The 19,500-nt window shown below is 35.2% G+C and overlaps 1 protein-coding gene across 3 annotated transcripts in view; it reads right to left on the bottom strand.

The window, feature by feature from the left end:
* CEP128 (centrosomal protein 128) overlaps positions 1-19,500 on the bottom strand; it is a 120,302-nt gene that overhangs the window by 6,714 nt on the left and 94,088 nt on the right. For 2 of the 3 annotated variants that reach the window (XM_040558770.1, XM_040558769.1), the window contains exons 19-20: positions 10,734-10,811; positions 8,558-8,668 (exon numbers count right to left, since the gene is read on the bottom strand). In XM_040558770.1, coding sequence (XP_040414704.1) covers positions 10,771-10,811 — 41 coding nt within the window. In that variant the 3' untranslated portion in view covers positions 8,558-8,668; positions 10,734-10,770. Of the gene's footprint in view, positions 1-4,525; positions 4,635-8,554; positions 8,669-10,733; positions 10,812-19,500 lie in introns of those variants that run through there. The other variant, XM_040558771.1, reaches the window with a different exon arrangement.

Genomic DNA, 19,500 nt, shown 5'->3' with positions numbered 1-19,500 from the left:
GGTTTTGTTCTAGAATGGCGTCTTACAGCATTATGACATTGTCTTCTTAATTTTAATTTAGTTATTTATAAATGTCAATTCAAATTGTCTTAAGAGCTTATGAAAAAGTATGCATAGAGGGATAAAGAGAGACATCAGCATACATTGCGGGACTTAATTGTCATGACAATAAAAATCAACATTTACAGCAACTTGTTTTTATTCCGCCATGATATCATTCCTACTATATACCATGTTGAAACAAGAGTGTTGTTTATCACTAGGTCCAAAGTGTCAGAGAAGACTGTGATCCTAGATACAGAAGTTTGGAAAACTGGTGGCTATTTTCTTCTCCATAAAGTCATAGCTTATGAAGCCCTGGAACATAAATTCCCAACAACACCAGAAAGCCAGAAAGCCATATGGCTGCTGGGAAAAGATCCATGTTAAAACCTTGAAGTGATGAACCGTACAGAGAGAGGAACCAATTCACAAAGTTAATGTAAAGCATCTGTAACTCTTGGGACCTTCGTGCTATAAAACTGAAGAAAAGCACAGTGGCCATGAAAAACAATTTCTGAGGATTATTCTTTAGATAAGAACAAATAGTAAAATTTTAGACTAACCATTTGGTCTGATAAAAACGTAGACTGCAAACCATATCTAATGAACAATTCCTTGTATAAATTATGTCAGTTAAATATTGTGCTTTCTAAGAACTTCTTCTATAAACATGAAGACCAGACATAAAATAGTACTAATTACTCCTCCTTTCACCTTTGTGCTGATTGGCAACTTTATGTTAAATGGATGCAGACTGTTTTTTCTAATTATTCTTTCATATTTTCTCCCCTTTCTTCAACCAATTTGGAACTTAAATCTCAGGTTTCCCCTTGAAGATAAATTAAAGTATATTAAATGCATCTGCTCTCTCCAAGTCACATGAGACACACATTGGGAAGAGACTTTCTAATACTACCTATTGACTCTATAATCTGTAAGGTTTTATGAGTCTAAGAGAGATGTAGTGGAGATACACTAAATCACAAAGGCTTGCAAACCGCTCTGGAAACTGAATTTTAAAAAAAAAAAAAAAAAGTCTTCTATTTCTGAAGAAGTAAGGAGATGAATTAGTCACAGCAAATAGGTGATGACACTTACAGGTAGATTTATTAAAAGCTACAGGAGGTTAGAAGCAAAAGACCTCAAATTAGACTTCACTGTCAAAGCCTCAAATTATAACTAATTAATATCATCACTGAAATTAAAAGTTCATGGAGTTTATGTGACTAAGATGAGTGAAGTAGCTGATTTTATCATTTGCTGTTCAGTGCCAGTTACAAGAAAAGCTTCTTGTAACATTAATAACGCTGCAGAACTTTCACTTGAGAACTATTGCAACAACTTTAAAATACACTTTAAAATTTGAATGGTGGAGTACAGGGTCAGCATAAAACATTCAGTCACTAACCAATGTCTACGGATTAATTCAAATGCCTTAAGGTATCACAAACATCCACAAAGGGATTCAAAAGATGTGATGGGACTTATGGGAAATCTGTGCCTTCCTGCAAAGACAGCTAGACGGATATACTAGGACTTATATAACCAGTTCCTTTCCCTTAAAAATGAATAGGAAAAAGTAAAAACAAACAAACACCTCAGCACCACTCTGGGATTTGGAAAATATTGGAAAATATGAAATATGAAGATCTGCTTCACTTGTGATGTGGAAAATACCTTCCTGAAAGTTTTAGACAAGAAAAAAGTCCCTTAGCCATGACTGAATGCAGTTTCAAACAAAGCCTTCCTCAAATGCTTAAGACTTCGCAAATATTTCAGAATGATCAACATTGAATCACTACTGTCTTTCATTCACCCCTTATTTGTTACCTCTGGAAAGCTAAGTGTTGGTAAAAACCTCTCCCAATTGAATTAGAGAAAAAAATGGTTTGTCAGATTGGTATTCTGGTTCCCCACACACAAACTCTACTGTACCTTGGGCTCTCCTCTTTCTTCCCACAAATTAGAAATGTTAGAAAATATCTCTTTCAAGGGCTTGTTCAGTTTATGTCTTTGTTAAGAATGCCCATCAAGTACTGGAACATTAAGAGGATAGAGTTTGATAAGAGCATCTTTTCCACGGGAAATAGAGAGAATGATTCATATTTACTACCACTACTCAGAATAAGCTACTGAAATAAATGAGTTTTAATCCTACTATCAGGCTCCTAACATAGCATTAAATCCAACTAATGCTATAAGCAATGTGTGTAACTGTGATTACTTTTAATGTTTAAAAGAAAATAATATTTAACCAAAATAATAATGAATTGACTAGATACACTTCAGTGTTCAACCCAAAGAAACATTCCTGTTCCTGATAATAATATTCTTTCCTGTATCAAGGAAGCCCCTATGAAAGATATTATATTTTTATGCAAATAGCAATACAATCCTGTTTCAGTTTCAAAACTATAATCCACCAACATTATGTCACTCCTTTGTGAGGCTGATCACCTTTAGCATTTATAAGTCACCGTATTTCATAGAATCATGGAATCATTCAGGTTGGAAAAGACCTCTAAGATCATCTAGAAAAGACCATCCAAGATCATCTTTAACTAGTCCACCAACTTATTCTATCAAATTCAGTGCTCTTTGCTGGTAGAAAAAACAGAATAGAATAGCTTCAGTTGAAATGGAAATTATTTCCCATTATTCAATTTATCTCATTAACTGATCAGCTATATAAAAATAAAGTCTACTTTTCTAACGCCGCTATTCCATAATTGCCTCATTTGACCACATTAGAAAAATGTTGCAAGGACATGACAGCACCTTATCGGGCACTTCATCCAGCAAGTTTTTGCAGCGGGTTTACAGAATCAGGGAGTTAACTGAGGTAGAATGGACCTCTTGGAGATCATAGGATCATAGAATGGCTTGGGTTGGAAGGGACCTTAAAGACCATCTAATTCCACCCACCCTGCCATGGGCAGGGATGCCACCCATTAGATCACGTTGCCCAGGGCCTCGTCCAACTTGACCTTGAACACTTCCAGGGATGGGGCAACCAAAGCTTCTCTGGGCAACCTGTTCCATTGCCTCACCATCTGAATTAAGAATTTCCTCCTAACCTCCAATCTAAATCTCCTTTCTTTAATTTAAAACCATTCCCCTTTGTCCTATTGTTATCTGATTAAGCAAAAAGTCGCTCTCTTTTTTATAATCCCCCTTTAAGTACTAAAAAGCCACAATGAGGTCGCCCTTGAGCCTTCTCTTCTTCAGGCAGAACAACCCCAGGTTCTCAGCCTTTCTTTGTAGATAAGGTGATCCAGCCCCTTGATTATCTTCATGGCCCTCCTCTGGACCTGTTCTAACAGTCCAACTTGCCTGTAAGGTATGGTTTGTATTTTTTTTTTCTATACCCCTACCAGGCTGAGCTGTACTTTAACTTGGAAAGACATTGACAGGGATGATATTAAGGAAAATGGAAAAACAACTCTGAGTTGGGGGAAACTGTTCCTGGAGTACAGAAGAGATTGAGGCTTTCACTCATATGCTTTGTTTCTATTTTTATTATTTAATATACTCTGCAAAAAGATACTAATCACAACCTACAGATTTTGAGAGGAAAAGAAACCAATTAGCTTTAACCTCATCAGATCAACTCAAGATTTATTGCTGATGATTAGCAGTGTACAATAGTGTACTCATTCCATGACAAAGAGGTTTGGAAGTGCAATGAAGCCTGAAATAGGACTTTCCATGACATAGAATGGAACTGGTTCCACTCACAAGGTTGCCAGAATGCAAACTGGCTATATTGAAAATAAATGGAAGGTGATATCCTTCTGAAGAAAAGTTTTTCATATCCACATGCTGATATCTGGTGCGCTGAAAAAAATTATTCAAGAAATTTTTCCTAAGTCAGTAATGACACGGAAGGGTGTTCCTGCACCTGAGAAAGATCTAGTATGTCCTATCTTTTACTGAACAGTTCCTAGCTGTATCAGAGATCCTGTAACCTTTTATGACTAAGTTATATGTACACTAAGGGATAGAAAGAATAGTTAAAAACAAATTTTGAAGTACAAGCAGAATTAGTGAATTCAACTCTTACTGTTAAACTGCTTCAAAAACATAAGATTAACCAGTACAAATGAAAAATGTGGGAAAGAACTTTTTGGCTGAGGATGTGTCTTTGGAACCTGAAAAAATACACAACTTACATGTGTATGATTGTTCATGGAGAGATTCAGAAAACAAGTGCAGCCCTTTTATTTGGGCTAGGTTTGGATGACAAACAGAAAATATTTTATTACCCAGTTAAAAAAAAAAAAAAAAAGTATCACTGTGATGTAAAGTATTTCCTAGACAAAGACACCCATCTGGTATCTAATACTGAAATACAGCAGGACTCTTAAGATGATTCTAGCATTTTTTGTCAAAAAGTAGAATGTCTTGCTCTTTCAAGTAAAACAGCGTTAAAAGAGGAAATAGATTACTTGTGATTTTTTTTTTCCTCTGAAACAATACTTACAACCTGATTCTGAGAGCAGCGAGGTGGACAAAAAACTGTTTTGAGTTCGCCAACTAGAAGAGGGAGCAGCCACTTGTATATCAGAAATGTCAGCATCCATTTCCACATCCTATGAAAGCCAAACAAAAATAAACAAACCTCTTTACATTAAACAGCTGTAATCTTTAACAAAATGCATACAGTAATACATGGGTATATGCTGTGATTTCACACATCCTGGAAAACACCGTTTTGAATTCTCAGACTAAGTATTGCAGTTAGGATCAAATTAATTTGCTCATGAGTTTCATGCCTGTTCCATCACTACAAAAATCTTAGCACAAACTGCTTTGCCTTGAGAAAAGTATTGGGAGCACTACAAGTCTTTGTTAATATAATAATTTGTTGCAAGAACATTCTCTTCCCTGTTTACATAACATCCACAGTGCAGGGCGTATTGGCATGGCAAACATCAGGAAATAATGAATTTTTCATCAATGAACAGTCTACATTAATTTACTGAAGTTCAACCTGTAAATAATAACAAAACTTAAATACATTTTGCCCACCACTGAAGAAACTAATTTCACTGATTTTTCATAACAAAATACCTCAAGATGTTTTTTTCATTTTTTTCTTTTAGCCATTAAATAAAGTTTGAATCACAATATTAGTATTTACATCTAGACCTATACAACACAGCTTTTCGGTGAGCAAAGTCATTTGGTCTATAAGCTAGAAGAAGAAGATAATTTTTAAAAGGCCATTTAAACAAAAATCTCTGTAAATCTTTATCAGCAATACAGCAAGCAGTCCACAGTTGCGTTACCTTCCAAAATAAGATTAAAAGCTTGGCTTGGTATCCAAATTACTCAGTTTCTTGAAATGAGAAGACATAATAATGCACAAATGCATCAGTACATAAAACATGCCATTTTGCTACTGAATTCTTATCATAAACACCCTTGGAGAATTTTGTTAAAACATCATGCAATTTATTATCCTACTAAGATTTGAAAACCAAACAGAAAACAAAATAAAAATTCAACATTAATTTAGAGATACAATGAGCTTTTGTCCCATCAATGAAGAGGGATTTACTTCTATTAAGACTAATGGGAATTATACATATTAATCCCCTTACGTGCTGATGAGAGACTTAATACCTAAAATGTACATAACACAATAACAACTTCAGAAGAATAAAAAAAAAGTTTTTTCATTCTGCTTCCAGAAATGCTATGTTAAGGTAGATCTTTTTATTTTTTATTTTTTTTAAAAAAAAAGGCACTTCTACCAGCATCCACAATACACAATGCCTCTCTCATTACAGAAATTTCAACTTTCATAATGCACCTTTTCTCACATATTTTACTCACATTTAGGTATGTTTGACTAGATCATAGAGCAGTTTATGTTATATGGACCTTAAATATCACCTAGTTCCAACCCCCCGCCATGGGCAGGGACACCTCCCACTAGATCAGGTTGCCCAGGGCCCCATCCAGCCTGACCCTGAACACCTCCAGGGATGGGGCATCCACAGCTTCTCTGGGCAACCTGTTCCAGTACCTCACCACCATCTGAGTAAACAACATCTTCCTAATGTCTAATCTAAATTTACCCTTTTTTAGTTTAAAGCCATTCCCCATTGATAGTTGTTGGTCAGATGTTTATAGCAGGGAAACTGTCCTAAAATATTTAAATCTATCCATCATAACATTTATCTTTAGGTTTCTTCTCACTTTTTCTTTTGATTTTGCTTTAGTTGGTATTCTCTATTATTTATTTTATTATTACTGTTTGTTTACCTTCTTTTCCCCCAATTTCTTCTTTAGCTACTATCCTTTCTTTGTTGAAAATCACCGTCAGCCTCCGGCCCCCATTATTAGAGGAAATATTACATTTTAACCTATACAAATAGCAATTATGATTTTCCCAGGCTTCTAAGCAACAGGTATTTCATGGACATCTGACAAGGCTATAGCGAACTGGAAAGACTGAGGGGTAACAAATCAAATCATAAGGAAGGAAGAATAATAACTGTTTTTAGGAGAACTTTCACATTGGTTTCATTTTTGCTCCTTACAATGAAAGAGGCTAGGACATGGGATTAGTTAATATCTGTCTGAGATTAGTGCTTGCAAGCAAGCTGAATGAAGTGTGTTACACAAAAGGTTAGGAAGAAGATCATATCTGAGGAGAAAGTTTAACAATTTTGGATAAATTAGTTGTGGAATTAATGTAAAATATTTTACAAAAAACTCCCTTTCTTAACACATCTATTTTCTTATTTACCAAACATATTTGTCAGCTTTATACAGCAGAAGCTCTACATTGTGTATAGAGCATGAAACAAAACCATCAGAAAGAACGAACTTTGATGTCCTTGACTATACACTTCTACCAATCAACTTTAGAGACTCCTTACTGACAAATCATCATTTTAAAAACATGAAACAACAATGCATTTGAGTTAGTTCCAAGGGAGGGTAAGAAAGGCAAGCATTAAAAAGGGATTTTTTAGACTAAGCCAGCCTGATCACTGAAATCAGATTAGCACCCGTCTGTTACTTGTTTTTGAACATTCTGTTCTATTTGTAACAGCTGTGACAGCAAAGAAGACTGTATGTCATGCAAAAACCCAATTAGGCCTGACTAAAAGAAAGCCATTAAATGCTCCCTCTTGTCTAAAGAAAGAGGAAATATTGTTTTGAAATCAGCCTTTTACGGATTCTGAACATAGAGTTCAAATCACACGATTCGTAAGCTCAGTCAGCTTAGTGCAATACTATATTCTAACTCTCAGCTGATTGCATTCCACTTAGATTTTCAATATTTTCCAAATTTCAGTGGTTATTGAATTAGTAACTCTTGTGTGAAGGCAACACAAATTCCAGAAATTGAAGATTATCACTAGCAATAGTCTGAAAGAGAATCTGCCCTGTTTCTTGCTTTCTTACTGAAGAACAACATGGCTATCTCAAGTAGCTCAATACCTTCTTACAGCAGCAACTCACTAAGCTAAAATACACTGTCTTCATTTTACCTTTTCTACTTTTTAGAAGACCTACTGGTAAGTAGGTCAACATTTCACAAATCAAAGACTGCTGCAAAGGAGGCAGGGAACACAAACAGCTTGAAGTTTTTCGAAACATGGTGCTCGATCCTAGACTTTGAGCTCAGCTGCTTAGAGACACACCTGAAAATACATTGCTAATGAATCTTGATTCATTGCAGTAGCAGAAACACTAGCACAATTCTTCAGTTCTGGTCATTTATTTGAATCACTGCCTAGTTCTGTACCATAAGAAAATGTAGGTGTCCTAAAGTAAGGTGCTATCATAAGGACATGCAGTAACATGAAGTAATATGATAAGGAACAAGCTAATATGAACAGAAAGAAAGCATGTTAACAACTGGAAAGGTGGACTTGTTCCAGGCAATGGTTCTAAATTAAGAGCCCTGGATTTGTATTTCAGGGAGTTAGGAAATTATGCTTAACCCTGCTATTAGTCAGATGAGTGACCTTTAGCAAATCACTTCGATGTTTGCCTCAGTTTTGTTTATGTATGAAATGGACATGATCATTTGTAAAGAATGCAAAAATGAACTAGTGAAAAATCATTATATGCAATATACAAATTAATATTCCCTTTAATGCTGGAAACAGGTTTCAATATTTACCTTCTACATGAAAGGAAAAGGGAAAAGTGAACAAACCAAGCCAAAAATTGCTATAGAAGAAATTTGACAAAGCAATGGCATAAGTAAACACTTGAAAATAGTAAGACACAGGATAGCTTTTCCATGAAATTTTTAAGATTTTTTTTTTTTTTTTTTGGAAATTTTCACTTGGTAATGAAGACACTTCTGTCACCAAATTTTACACCAGCCATAGTAGCTACATAAAATTCTGCCACTCCAGGACAAAGCAACATTCACGTATGATTTATTCTGTGTTAATACTATGAGATAATATTACATTAAGTAAGCTCAGATTGCTGAGTGAAAGTAATCACAAAACAAAAGTGGAGTACACACACATACCTTGAATTGTTGGACTCTTTGTTTTGAATCTTCCAGCTGCTGCCGCAGAGAACTCACAATTTCTTTATACTTTGTATACCTTTCCTCAATCATTTCCCTTCGGCAGTGGGACTCCTAGAAATGCATCAAAACATCTAAATGATTTTGTAATGTGAAAAACAGTTAGTAAATGTTGGCTGGCTATTGTAAATACAGGTATCACCCAGAATTTTCCATACAGCAATGAACAAATGAATCACTAACTTTTAGAGGCTGAAATACAGGGACCATATGAAAGCATGATGTTCTGTACAGAAGAGTAATATTAAAATGAATACAGGTTAAAATGTGAACATTTTAATGCCTCATCCTTAACTGGTAAACGATATCTTGTAACTCTTTCTAAAATTGATTAGTATCATAGCTTCTAACAAAGAATTGTGTAATGGAGAAAAATTAATTACAATTCTTTAGAAACAGATGCTTCAAGAATAAAGTCCAAGGATATGGACTAAAGCAGTATTTCAAAACAAGAAAACCTAATGCTTCCCATAAGTAGCTAAGGATTCACTTGAATGAATACAGCTACCCCACAACTTGTGAGGCATTATTAGATGAAGATTTACTTTGTTTCCTTACACTTACAGTGAAAGGAATAAGGGAACAGCTTTCTAACTCTAGAAAGTCATGAATGGCTTTGAAATACTTTATTCATGCATACCACTTGAGAATAAAATATGCTAGATATGAATCATACTACCATAGGACATTGTTATATAGCTCTTTGACAGGATCTAGAACACTTTTCCTATTGTACAAAATATTCCAACGCACTACTTCAAATAGAAGAATTAATGGAAGTTCAAAACTGACATAATTCTCACAACTAAGGTATAAAACTTACTTTCCTTGAATAATAAATGCATAAATGATAAATTACTTACTAAACAACATACACTTGTTGGCAGGGTCTCATGTTAAGAAAGCAGTCTTTAGAAAAAAGTACATGGGAGAGGAACAGAGCTCAAATTAAAACAAAGGATTTGGGTTCCAATCTCATAAATGCTGGCTAAGTGATAACTAAGGCAAACTAGAAAATGACAACATAATTTCATAGTTACTTCAAGTAAAGAGTGAAACTGTGAAGGAGATCGTAGGAACTCCACATTCACACTTCTGTTTTGCCTAGCTTAGAGCAGAATTTTTCCTACAGCTAAGTAGAACCATCAGAAACAGAAGACAAATGTCAACCTCTGTCAGAGCAAAAGCTCTTCTGGGGATACTTGGAAACATGAAATTGAAGTTATACATCTCAACAATATTTTTCTATTAAAAAAAATCAGTTAGCATTTTTGTTCCTAACTCTATTGATAATGACATCAATATCACACCATAAAACAAGGTCTGAATCTGTTCTAGTATGTCTTAACACATGACCTCATGCAAGAACATTTTGAATAAACAATGTTCCAAACAAGTATGTTTTGAAAGGTTTGTGAATGTGTGAGGAGGAGAAACAACAAATGAAATGCAAAATGTTACGCATTTATCTATGATTTAATACTGATTTAAAATTTATTTTGTCCAGTGAGAACCCAAATTCTCTTTTAGTAAACCACTGATTTCATTCATGGGAAGCAATGATAATGCAGTGGTTAAGCCACTCAGCCACTAATTTAAGGCTATATGTTCTTGACAGTACCTCACTGCTACTGTCAAAAAGTTCCACCGACAGTGATAGTGAGAGAGAAGATTTGACAATTGTAAACAAAAAATATGTTTAAAAATAATAATAAAAAAAGCATCTGAAAGCTCATCTATTTTCACTCATTACTTTAAATGTTGAAAAAAACTGGTAGAATGTATTTTATTACAGTATTTTGAATGTTAAACAATGAATATCAGAATTCAACACTCAGCACGCATACTCTGAGTCAGTAATTAGGCCCTGACCTTTTACACTCAGTACTCAATGTTGCTTACTATATTGAACACCCCAGCAGTAGTACTAACTAGGACTAAATTAATGACATCAATAAAGCTATATTAACAACAACAACAAAAAAGGTTTACTGTATGGTTTTTTCATATGTAATTTTATATATCTCATTAACTGATTTATCTATACATATGGGGAGGACATTAACTAACCAAAATAATTTAGAACTACTGAAAAAGAGTTAAGTAAAATATTTCTCACTCCAGTATCTTTGAAATCTTCTAACAGGCTTAGTTTCTCAGGAACAGACTCCAGATGGTCTAAAGCAACTCGAGTACTCTAAGGAAAAGAACACAAGAGAAAACATTAAAAAAAGAAGGAGAAAATAAAGAAAAAAGAAGTAAATCAAAGAGTCATACAGTTTTTCCTCATACAGTTGAAGTTTCATGCCTTTGATCATTCTTATGTCTGATACGCCATCAATTTAGAAGCAATTATGTTGTCTGTCTTGTTGTATGTTTCTTTCCTAAAAATTCCTAACATTGTTTTTAAGGTTGTAAGAGATACGCTTCCTATTAAAAATAGGAGATCAAGTTTCAGACCAAATGGGATTCATTTGCACCTCACAAAAATGAACCTGAAACCAATACACAGGCCCAACAGACCAAATTGGCTAGTGAACATGAGACAGTGATTTCTCTGCTTCTCTAATTATTTAGTTTAATTAGGAAAAAAATGTACTGGCAGACAATGATATTAGGATCTATTCCTATAAAACAATCACTTCGTTAACAATTAACAATCACCTTGCTCTCATCCCACTGCTAAATTCTGCACTAGGAATGGAAGATTCAGTAGGAGAAAAAACAGACATACACCTGGCTTATCTTACTTTAGATGAAGTCTAAAATATGGCTCTTTTTTCTGAATAACTTCTGCTCTTCACACAATGTACAATGAAGCAGGAAAACATTCCAGTCAATGGTGCTTGAAGAATAGGAACATTGTCACCACAGGTAAGAGGAAAGAATTTTGAGAGATGGTTGAACAAGAAGCTCTTGACACTTGCTGCTTTGAGAGCAATAGGAAGAGTAAGTGGAGAGCCTACAAAATGGGGGAAAAAGGATTGGCCAGCAAGGATATTTTACATTTGAGGAAGCACAGGAAGAGTTGTCAAAAGTGAAACAGAGTAAAACAAAGATGCCTTAGTCATTTAGTGAGAACAAGAAAATAGAAACGAGACATGGAAAATAAGGTGGAGATAATCTAGGTATAAAGCTAAAACACGAAGCACTTTTATACTAAAGCATTAATTTTGTTAGATTTAAAATCTTAATTTTAAAAATAGTACAGGAATTATGTAAGACTGCGTATACGGAGATATGCCTGGAAGACAAGTAAACCACTTCCTGCCATGGGAAGCATTGAGGACACCCAGTACGAACAAGTCCTTAATTGCAAGGTTGACATCTGACGATGACTAATGCTGACAAAATCCTGTAAGGACAGGAAGGTGCATACTTGGGCTGATCTCCAGTGAAGAAAGTAGCTCCAATCAGTTTCGCAAAATTCAGTCAGAACTAATAAAGTTTATTAACTTGTAACAAGAAAATAGTACATTCTGTCTCAACAGCTGCATGAGGTGTTAGTAGATTTTGCATTTGGCTAGCTGTGGTTAGACCAAACTAAAATTTATCATCATAAGAAATCTTGTATTTTAATGTGCAATTTAATTCGCTGTCAAGTTCTTTTTTTTAACTTACAAAACTCATCTACAAAGATTTATTAGGAGAAAAGTATTGTTTTTCCTGTAACATATATGGTTGTTTACCAGAAAAGAACTATAGAACTTGCAGATATATATTAATAATGAATGTATAAAATGGATTCTTCTTCACATTTCCAGCGTGCAGTCAGGCAGGAGGCCTACATATAGTGTTTAAAGCGTTTTTCACAGATTATAGCATAGAATTTTTTTATAGCTATGAAATACTTTTTTTTTTTTTTCCAAATGTTACTATACATCTCCACTTCAAAATACAATTGCCCAGAGGTATCTATCACTCACTAATGTTTCCCTCTTCTAAGTATCAACCATTTCACTTTTACCACAGTAAAGCCGTAGTCATTCATATTTCATGCTTCATTTACAGTGGCCTTATGTTCATCAAAGCATTGATTTTCCACTACATTAATTTATGATGAATTGTAACGTTTGCTTCTTCTTTCCTGAGTAACCCCTGGTCTGCATGCATGCTTCTGAGGCTGAGAAATATATGAGAGACGATAGACTCTAAGCAATCAAATCTCTACCTGGTCTCATGAAATGCAAACTTAACTATATGTGAATCAAAATATTGATTCACAACATTCAGCAGTCATCCTGCTATCATACAGATACATGTCCATGAAGTTTTTGATTCTGAAGAGGAAAAACTCTCCCACCCTTTCAGAAAAACTCCTTCCTCAAGGAAACAATCCAAGAATTGTAACAAAACACCATCTCTTTTCTTGGTCCAGCACCAAATTAAACTATAACTACTTTAAGCTTATGGTATATATTACCTAACACATTTGCTGAAGGAGTGAACTGCTGGAAAACAGACATTTGAGATGTCATACAGAATTGAAATAAAACTGTAGGGGACACAAGACAAATTTAACATAGTGGCTTCTCATGATGCTATGAAGTATATTCAATTTATAGCAGTTTTCTTTTCCAACTACAAAGATATTTTTTTTTTTTAATAAAGACCTGTAATCTTTTCTCATCATAAAAGGAACTCAGGTACTAAGTGTATGCCCACGTCTTAAGCCATCCCATTTGTCAATTCCTTCTCTGAATTCCAGTGACAATACCTTATGTCAACACACACTGTAAATGAAGGAAGGTGCTCATCATTTCTTCTCTCCAAGTATCTCCTGAACATATCCCATCTATTTCACATACTACTTGTGAAAAATTTTAGCTGTGCCTCAGCTTGTGTCGTTTAAAGCTACTGTTACGTTATTAAATGTCATCTTGAAAGCAGAAGACCAACCTTTGGGTTATATGCATACTCAGTCCTTAGTTTCTGGGTCTTATCAAAATCACGTGGATAAGGGTTGATATAGGCTTCTTGGATTTCTGACAGGTTTTTTGGCTTCATGAAATGTAATCCTAACTTCACACACAAAATGATGGGTTCTGAGCTAACAATTACCGAGCAGGAATGAGATCATGAGGTAAACGACACGCAGTTCCAAGATTCTGCTAATTCGGTGCTCAATAACAGTTAGAAAAGCTAAATCAACACAGGACATAATTATGAAAGGAAAAAAGCAAGCCAGAGAACATAACTATTCTGAAGTATGACTCCACAGCAAGTTCGCATCTTGCCTACTGAGTGCAGCAGTGGGAAGCTGATATGAAGAGAAACAGAATGGGGAAAGCTCAGAGAAGAACAAGAAGATCAGCCAAAGCCATGGAACACTTCTTCCACATGAGGAATGATTAAATACAATCATTCAATGGAGTAGGACTCTTCAGAAAAGACAACAGATGCCTGATGGGAGAAATGACCAATTTGCTTAAAATCACAAGTCACACAATGAGAGAAAATTTTATATGGGTTTAAGCAGAATTCGGGTCAGTTCATGAATGAGAAACCTCAGGAAAGGATTCCAAATGCATAGAAACTACATCTACGTCCGGAAGTCTCTGAGCTTTGAATGGCTGGAATCTGACCAAATGAATGAATGGGAAACAAAATGTTTGCCTATCCTGTAACATACACTCTTCCCTAAGCTTTATATTTGGGTCATTGTTGTAATTTGGTTGCTTTTACATTCTAAAATTGTCTTTAGTTTTCTGAGCAGTTTGTGAAGTGATTTGAATAGGACAACATACACTATCATGTTCAGAGACAGAAATGTGTGGCAATGGCCACAAGATAGAGCACAGGAAGTTCCGCATCAGCATGCGAAATAACTTCTTCACATCGAGGGTGACAGAGCACTGGAACAGGCTGCCTAGGGAGGTTGTGGAGTCTCCCTCTCTGGAGATATTCAAGGCACGTCTGGACGCCTACCTGGGCAGCCTGCTCTAAGGAGCCTGCTTTGGCAGGGGGGTTGGACCCGATGATCTTTCAAGGTCCCTTCCAACCCCTTCGATTCTGTGATTCTGTAATATGTTCCCTTTTCATAAAACCAACCAAGAAAATTGTGATGTACAACTAAAAACAGAAAAAATAAAAAGCAAAGTTTCCTAGGGAAACGTCAATAAAGAAGAAGGAAAGAAAATAGTATGTTGAAAAACGTGAGAGAAAGGTGATGAAAAAGCTTTTAGCTGCCCCACAGAAATTGGTCTGGTAATTTAGTGAAATGCACAGCAACCTCTACAACACGGATCAAATGCCACACTTGTATCATTAATGACTTGCATCATTAATTCTATTAAGAGAGATGGATTTAGCCACACAAGATAAAATATGAAAAAGGATGTTGGAAGCACCTGAAACGGAGGGCATTTAAGTACTGTTAACTTTTTTCCAAGAAACTGGAAAGCTATATGCCATAATGCATACAAATAATCCTAAAGAGAGCAATCACATCTGTTTGCTCATTATTTAACAGGGAACAGAAGGTACTGATGGAACTGATAAGAAGAAGAAACACCAATTGTACTGAGTGAAGCTGTATTCATAGTATTTTATTTAACAGCAGACTCCTCCATAGAGTGAGTGCTATTAATCTTCATGCTTTTAAAATAAAGACTATTTACTTTGAAAAGGGGCATCATATGTTTTCAGAGAATGATAAAACAAATTACTCATTTTCCACAACTTCATACAAACATTTTGATGTTCAAACTGCATGTGAACAGTTAATCCTCCTATACTGATGTATTGTTGTTGATAGACAGTTTCACACTATCTCAAGGGACAGATCTAAATTGAGATCACATACACATATTATTTTTAGTTTTGAAGCTTCAATGCTAAATTCACAGAAATCAAAGCAGGTTTGTGTATAGTTCTCTTAAATTTTGTCTTTATATTCAATAGACTGAAAACATAAAACAGAAAACAAACTTCACTGACTTTCACATATGGTGCTTTTTTCTGAGGTAGGTAAAAACAAATGACTATCTGTATAGCACAGATATTTCTGAAAATTATAGCTGACTTAAGTAACCATTAGCTAATCCCCAAAGAATATCCATAAAAAGATTAAATGCAACTATAATTTTAACTGACTGCAATGCATTTCATCAGGGAGTTACGCACAATTCAGATGAAGGATGTAATCTTAAAGGTGACCTATGATGACTTATTTTTAAATTGACTTAGCATGTTGTATACCTAAATAGCAAGAACAGGATGTATCTGGCACTTTTAAAGGTATCTTTTGCTTTCCCTGTTAATCTCTGCAAAACTGTGCATTGTCAGCTTCCATCTCCAGAACTAGATTGATGCATGATAAGCTCTTCTTTTAACAGTGTGTGGTTCTATTTAAGAGGCCTGAGTTTGTTTGTTGACCTTCATATACCAGGCAAATTCCACTCTCAATGGGACATTCTGTGACCCAGTACATCTTCCATATGGAGGGAACTTTAAGAGAAAACAATATAAATATTGTATATCATTATATTCCACTTATACCACTTCTCAATTATACCATTGTTTTGATGATTTCAGCACATTAAGAAATCAATTTACGTTTATGAAATAAACAATACATATAAATCTGAGTTACACAACATAAAGTTCAATTGACTTTTATTAAACAATATTGTTTCATTGATGTTCAGGCTAGCAAGATTTTTTTTTTAAGCAAAAATTGCACTTGTACTAATGAAAAACAGCAAACCTTTGTTAACAAAGCATTGCAAACGTCAGACTAACTGAACTTTTAATTCAGACTCCAGATGATTTTGTATAGGGTGGACAACATTTTAATTAACAGAGCTTCATGGATGCTTCATTTAACATTCACAGTGACATGGACCATCTCTTTTCTCATTCATTATCACTTAACATCCCTATGGTAACTACAGGAATTGTTTATAGGGAAAAACATTAGATAAGTGTTTCACAAATTTTCAGTTTGATGCATACTAGTAGCTGGAAATGTGGAGGAGGTAGTACAGTCTTCTGGCAAGCCAGCTGTCTGTGAATCATCAGCTAGTGCTCTTAGTACTACTGGGGTACACAGAACTAAATTTTAAGAATCTGTTCTTTATCATTTACTAAGATTTTGATCAAAGATATCCAGAAATAATTACAGGATATTAAAAGAAATATAACATATGAGGCAGAGTGTGTAATATAAAGTTAGTGGGCACAGATTCTTAAAAGGTATAAAGACTTCCTTGTCATTCATAATGCTAACATCAAACTTCTGAAGCTTTGCAGACTAAAAATCTTTACATGTAATTTACATTATTTTTTTTCTACACTAACAGTATTCATTAAGCCTTTCAGAAAACATTACCAAAATTAATTCACAGTCTCCATGAACAAAAAATATTGTTCAAATTTATAGCTGAAAAAAATCTGAATGCAAAGAGAAGTGATTTAGCCAAGGTTTCAGAGCAAATTAGTGTCAGAGTAGGAAAAAAATTAGGAATTTAACTTATAGATTTCCCCACTTTAATCAAAACTTGCATGACATTGAAAAAGTAAAAAACACTATAGTAGCATTAATAGTTCTAACTAATTTCTGTGTTTCTAAGGTTATAATTTGACAGAATATAAAATTTAAATCTAAAATGAAGGCTTTGCAGTACATTAGAAACATTCTAGTAAACAAGACAACTTGTTGTCAAACAATTTTAACTTTTATGATAAATTAAGTGAGAAAATGCATGCTATAGCACATATATTTTTATCTTATCACACTATAAGCATCCTATATTCTGTGAAAGAATTCACAGATGCACCCTCCCTTGATGAAAGGTCAACATTTTTAAGTGGAAGAAACAGGACTCCTCTTTAAAATTACACTTACATGCATATATATTCACACTACATTAAAAAAAATCTTTGGTGATGACCACTGTATATTAATATTCCTGGGTAAACTAAGAAATAACTTATGATATCTAAAAAAATTAGTCTCTTGTAATAAAGATTCATACTGAGATTTCTACTTTCTCTAACAGAAAACCAGGATTATTTTGGTTTATCAAAATCTGGCAAAAATGTTCAATATTTGCAACTTGTAGAACATGTTACACTATCTTCACAATACCAAAAGGAGCTTTCTGCCTAGAGAATCTACGGGCTGTGTTAGGAGGAGCGTTGCCAGCAGGTCAAAGGATGGGATGGAATGGGAGTCATTTAGGTTGGAGAAGCCCTTCAAAATCAGCAAGTTCAACCATCAACCTGACCTACTCAGTCCCATCACTAAACAATGTCCTTTAGTGCCATGTTCACATACCTCTTAAATAAAGGAGGCGATCCTTCCCCTATACTCAGGGCTGTTGAGACACATATGCAGTGCTGGGTCCAGTTCTGGGCTTCCCAGAACAAAAGAGACATGGACATACTGGAGAGAGTCCAACGAAGGGCAACTAACATTGTTTAAAGGACTGAACCATCTCTCTTATAAGGAAAGGCTGAGAGAACTGGGATTGTTCAGCCTGGAGAAGAGAAGGCTCAGGAGGGATCTCATCAATGTGTATAAATACCTGATGGGAGGATGTAAAGCAGACAAAATCAGGCTCTCTTCAGTGGTGCTCAGTGACAGGACAAGAGGCAATGGGCATAAACTGAAACACTGGGGGTTTCATCTGGACATCAAGAAATGCTTTCTCACTGCAGACACTGCACTGATGCTGCAGGCAGCAGCAAGGAAGAAAAGGAAGGTGAGTGCCAGGAGAAAAAAAACACCTGGCTATGAGTGCTATCAGGCAGCAAAAGTTACTTGGTGGGAGTGAGCAGAAGAAGGAATTGGGGAACCTTAGGAACGTTCTCTACCCCCAGCAAAAGGAAGTGACACACTGGCTTAGTGATGAAAGGAAAGGAAAGGGAGTGGCAGGCAGGATGGAGGATCTCAGAGTGCTGCTCCTCTCCCAGGTGTTTGTATAAGATCAAAGAGCTGCTGTATTCTGGGAGGACCAGAAGGCCTTTGATGTAATGGTAGTCTTGGCAAGACACTACATAAGCAAACTGAGAACAGAAGGAACTATTAACCCTTAGATTTAAAATGTCCTAAACATTCATGCATGCAAAGTGTGACAACCATGAAATAGTCACAAGAGCAAATTGCACGGTGTGCTTATTGATGGAAGGCACATTGAGAGAGAGAGAGAGAGAGAGAGAGAGAGAACAAAAAACAAAGAGAGCCCTAACATGAAGAGCATCAGGCAGTCCATAATCTCTGTGTGAGATGCACTGGGGACAGCCAGCCTTCCTGTTCTTCTTTTAAAATGGGTGATAAATCAGAAAACTGATGCAACATTGAGCCTGCTACTACAGTAGAAGAATCTGGTAACTTTCACATTGCTGAGTGTGTCCAGACAAATTTCTTTTTACTGGTATTCAAAACCTTATTTTCATGAATATAAAACACAAGTTAAACCAAAACACACAAATGTTCATACTGGAAAGGAAATTTATATTAAAAAACCAATATGCAGAATACTTAGAAAATGACTGGAGTTATCCTAAATTTATGACTTTAACAAAAAGCTGAATAATGTCCAGAAAAGTCTGATCCAAATAATTTATGCAAGTGGTATCCTCAGTTCTGGGTTCTCTACCAAAAATGCAAGCTGTCTTACTGATCAAATAATACATAATGCATATGTTCACTGGAATAAATGGTTGATTTCAAATTCAATTTCCCAGTATTTTTAGTACTACTAAGGCAGAGGAATCTGACTTGCAGTTTATTCTTACAAAGACTCTGATGTAGAAACCCACCGAAGTCAAAAGCACCACACAGTAGCAGTGTGTTAATTATGAGGAGTAGATACACTTCCCATTGCAGCTACACCTGAGAACACAATACAGACTTTTTTTTTCCAGGAAAATCATATAGC

Source organism: Cygnus olor, chromosome 5, assembly GCF_009769625.2.
Source record: "Cygnus olor isolate bCygOlo1 chromosome 5, bCygOlo1.pri.v2, whole genome shotgun sequence".
In the NCBI taxonomy this organism is placed as follows: domain Eukaryota; kingdom Metazoa; phylum Chordata; class Aves; order Anseriformes; family Anatidae; genus Cygnus; species Cygnus olor.
The sequence above is the reverse complement of the archived record's forward strand: the minus strand, read 5'-3'. Positions and strand labels throughout refer to the sequence as shown.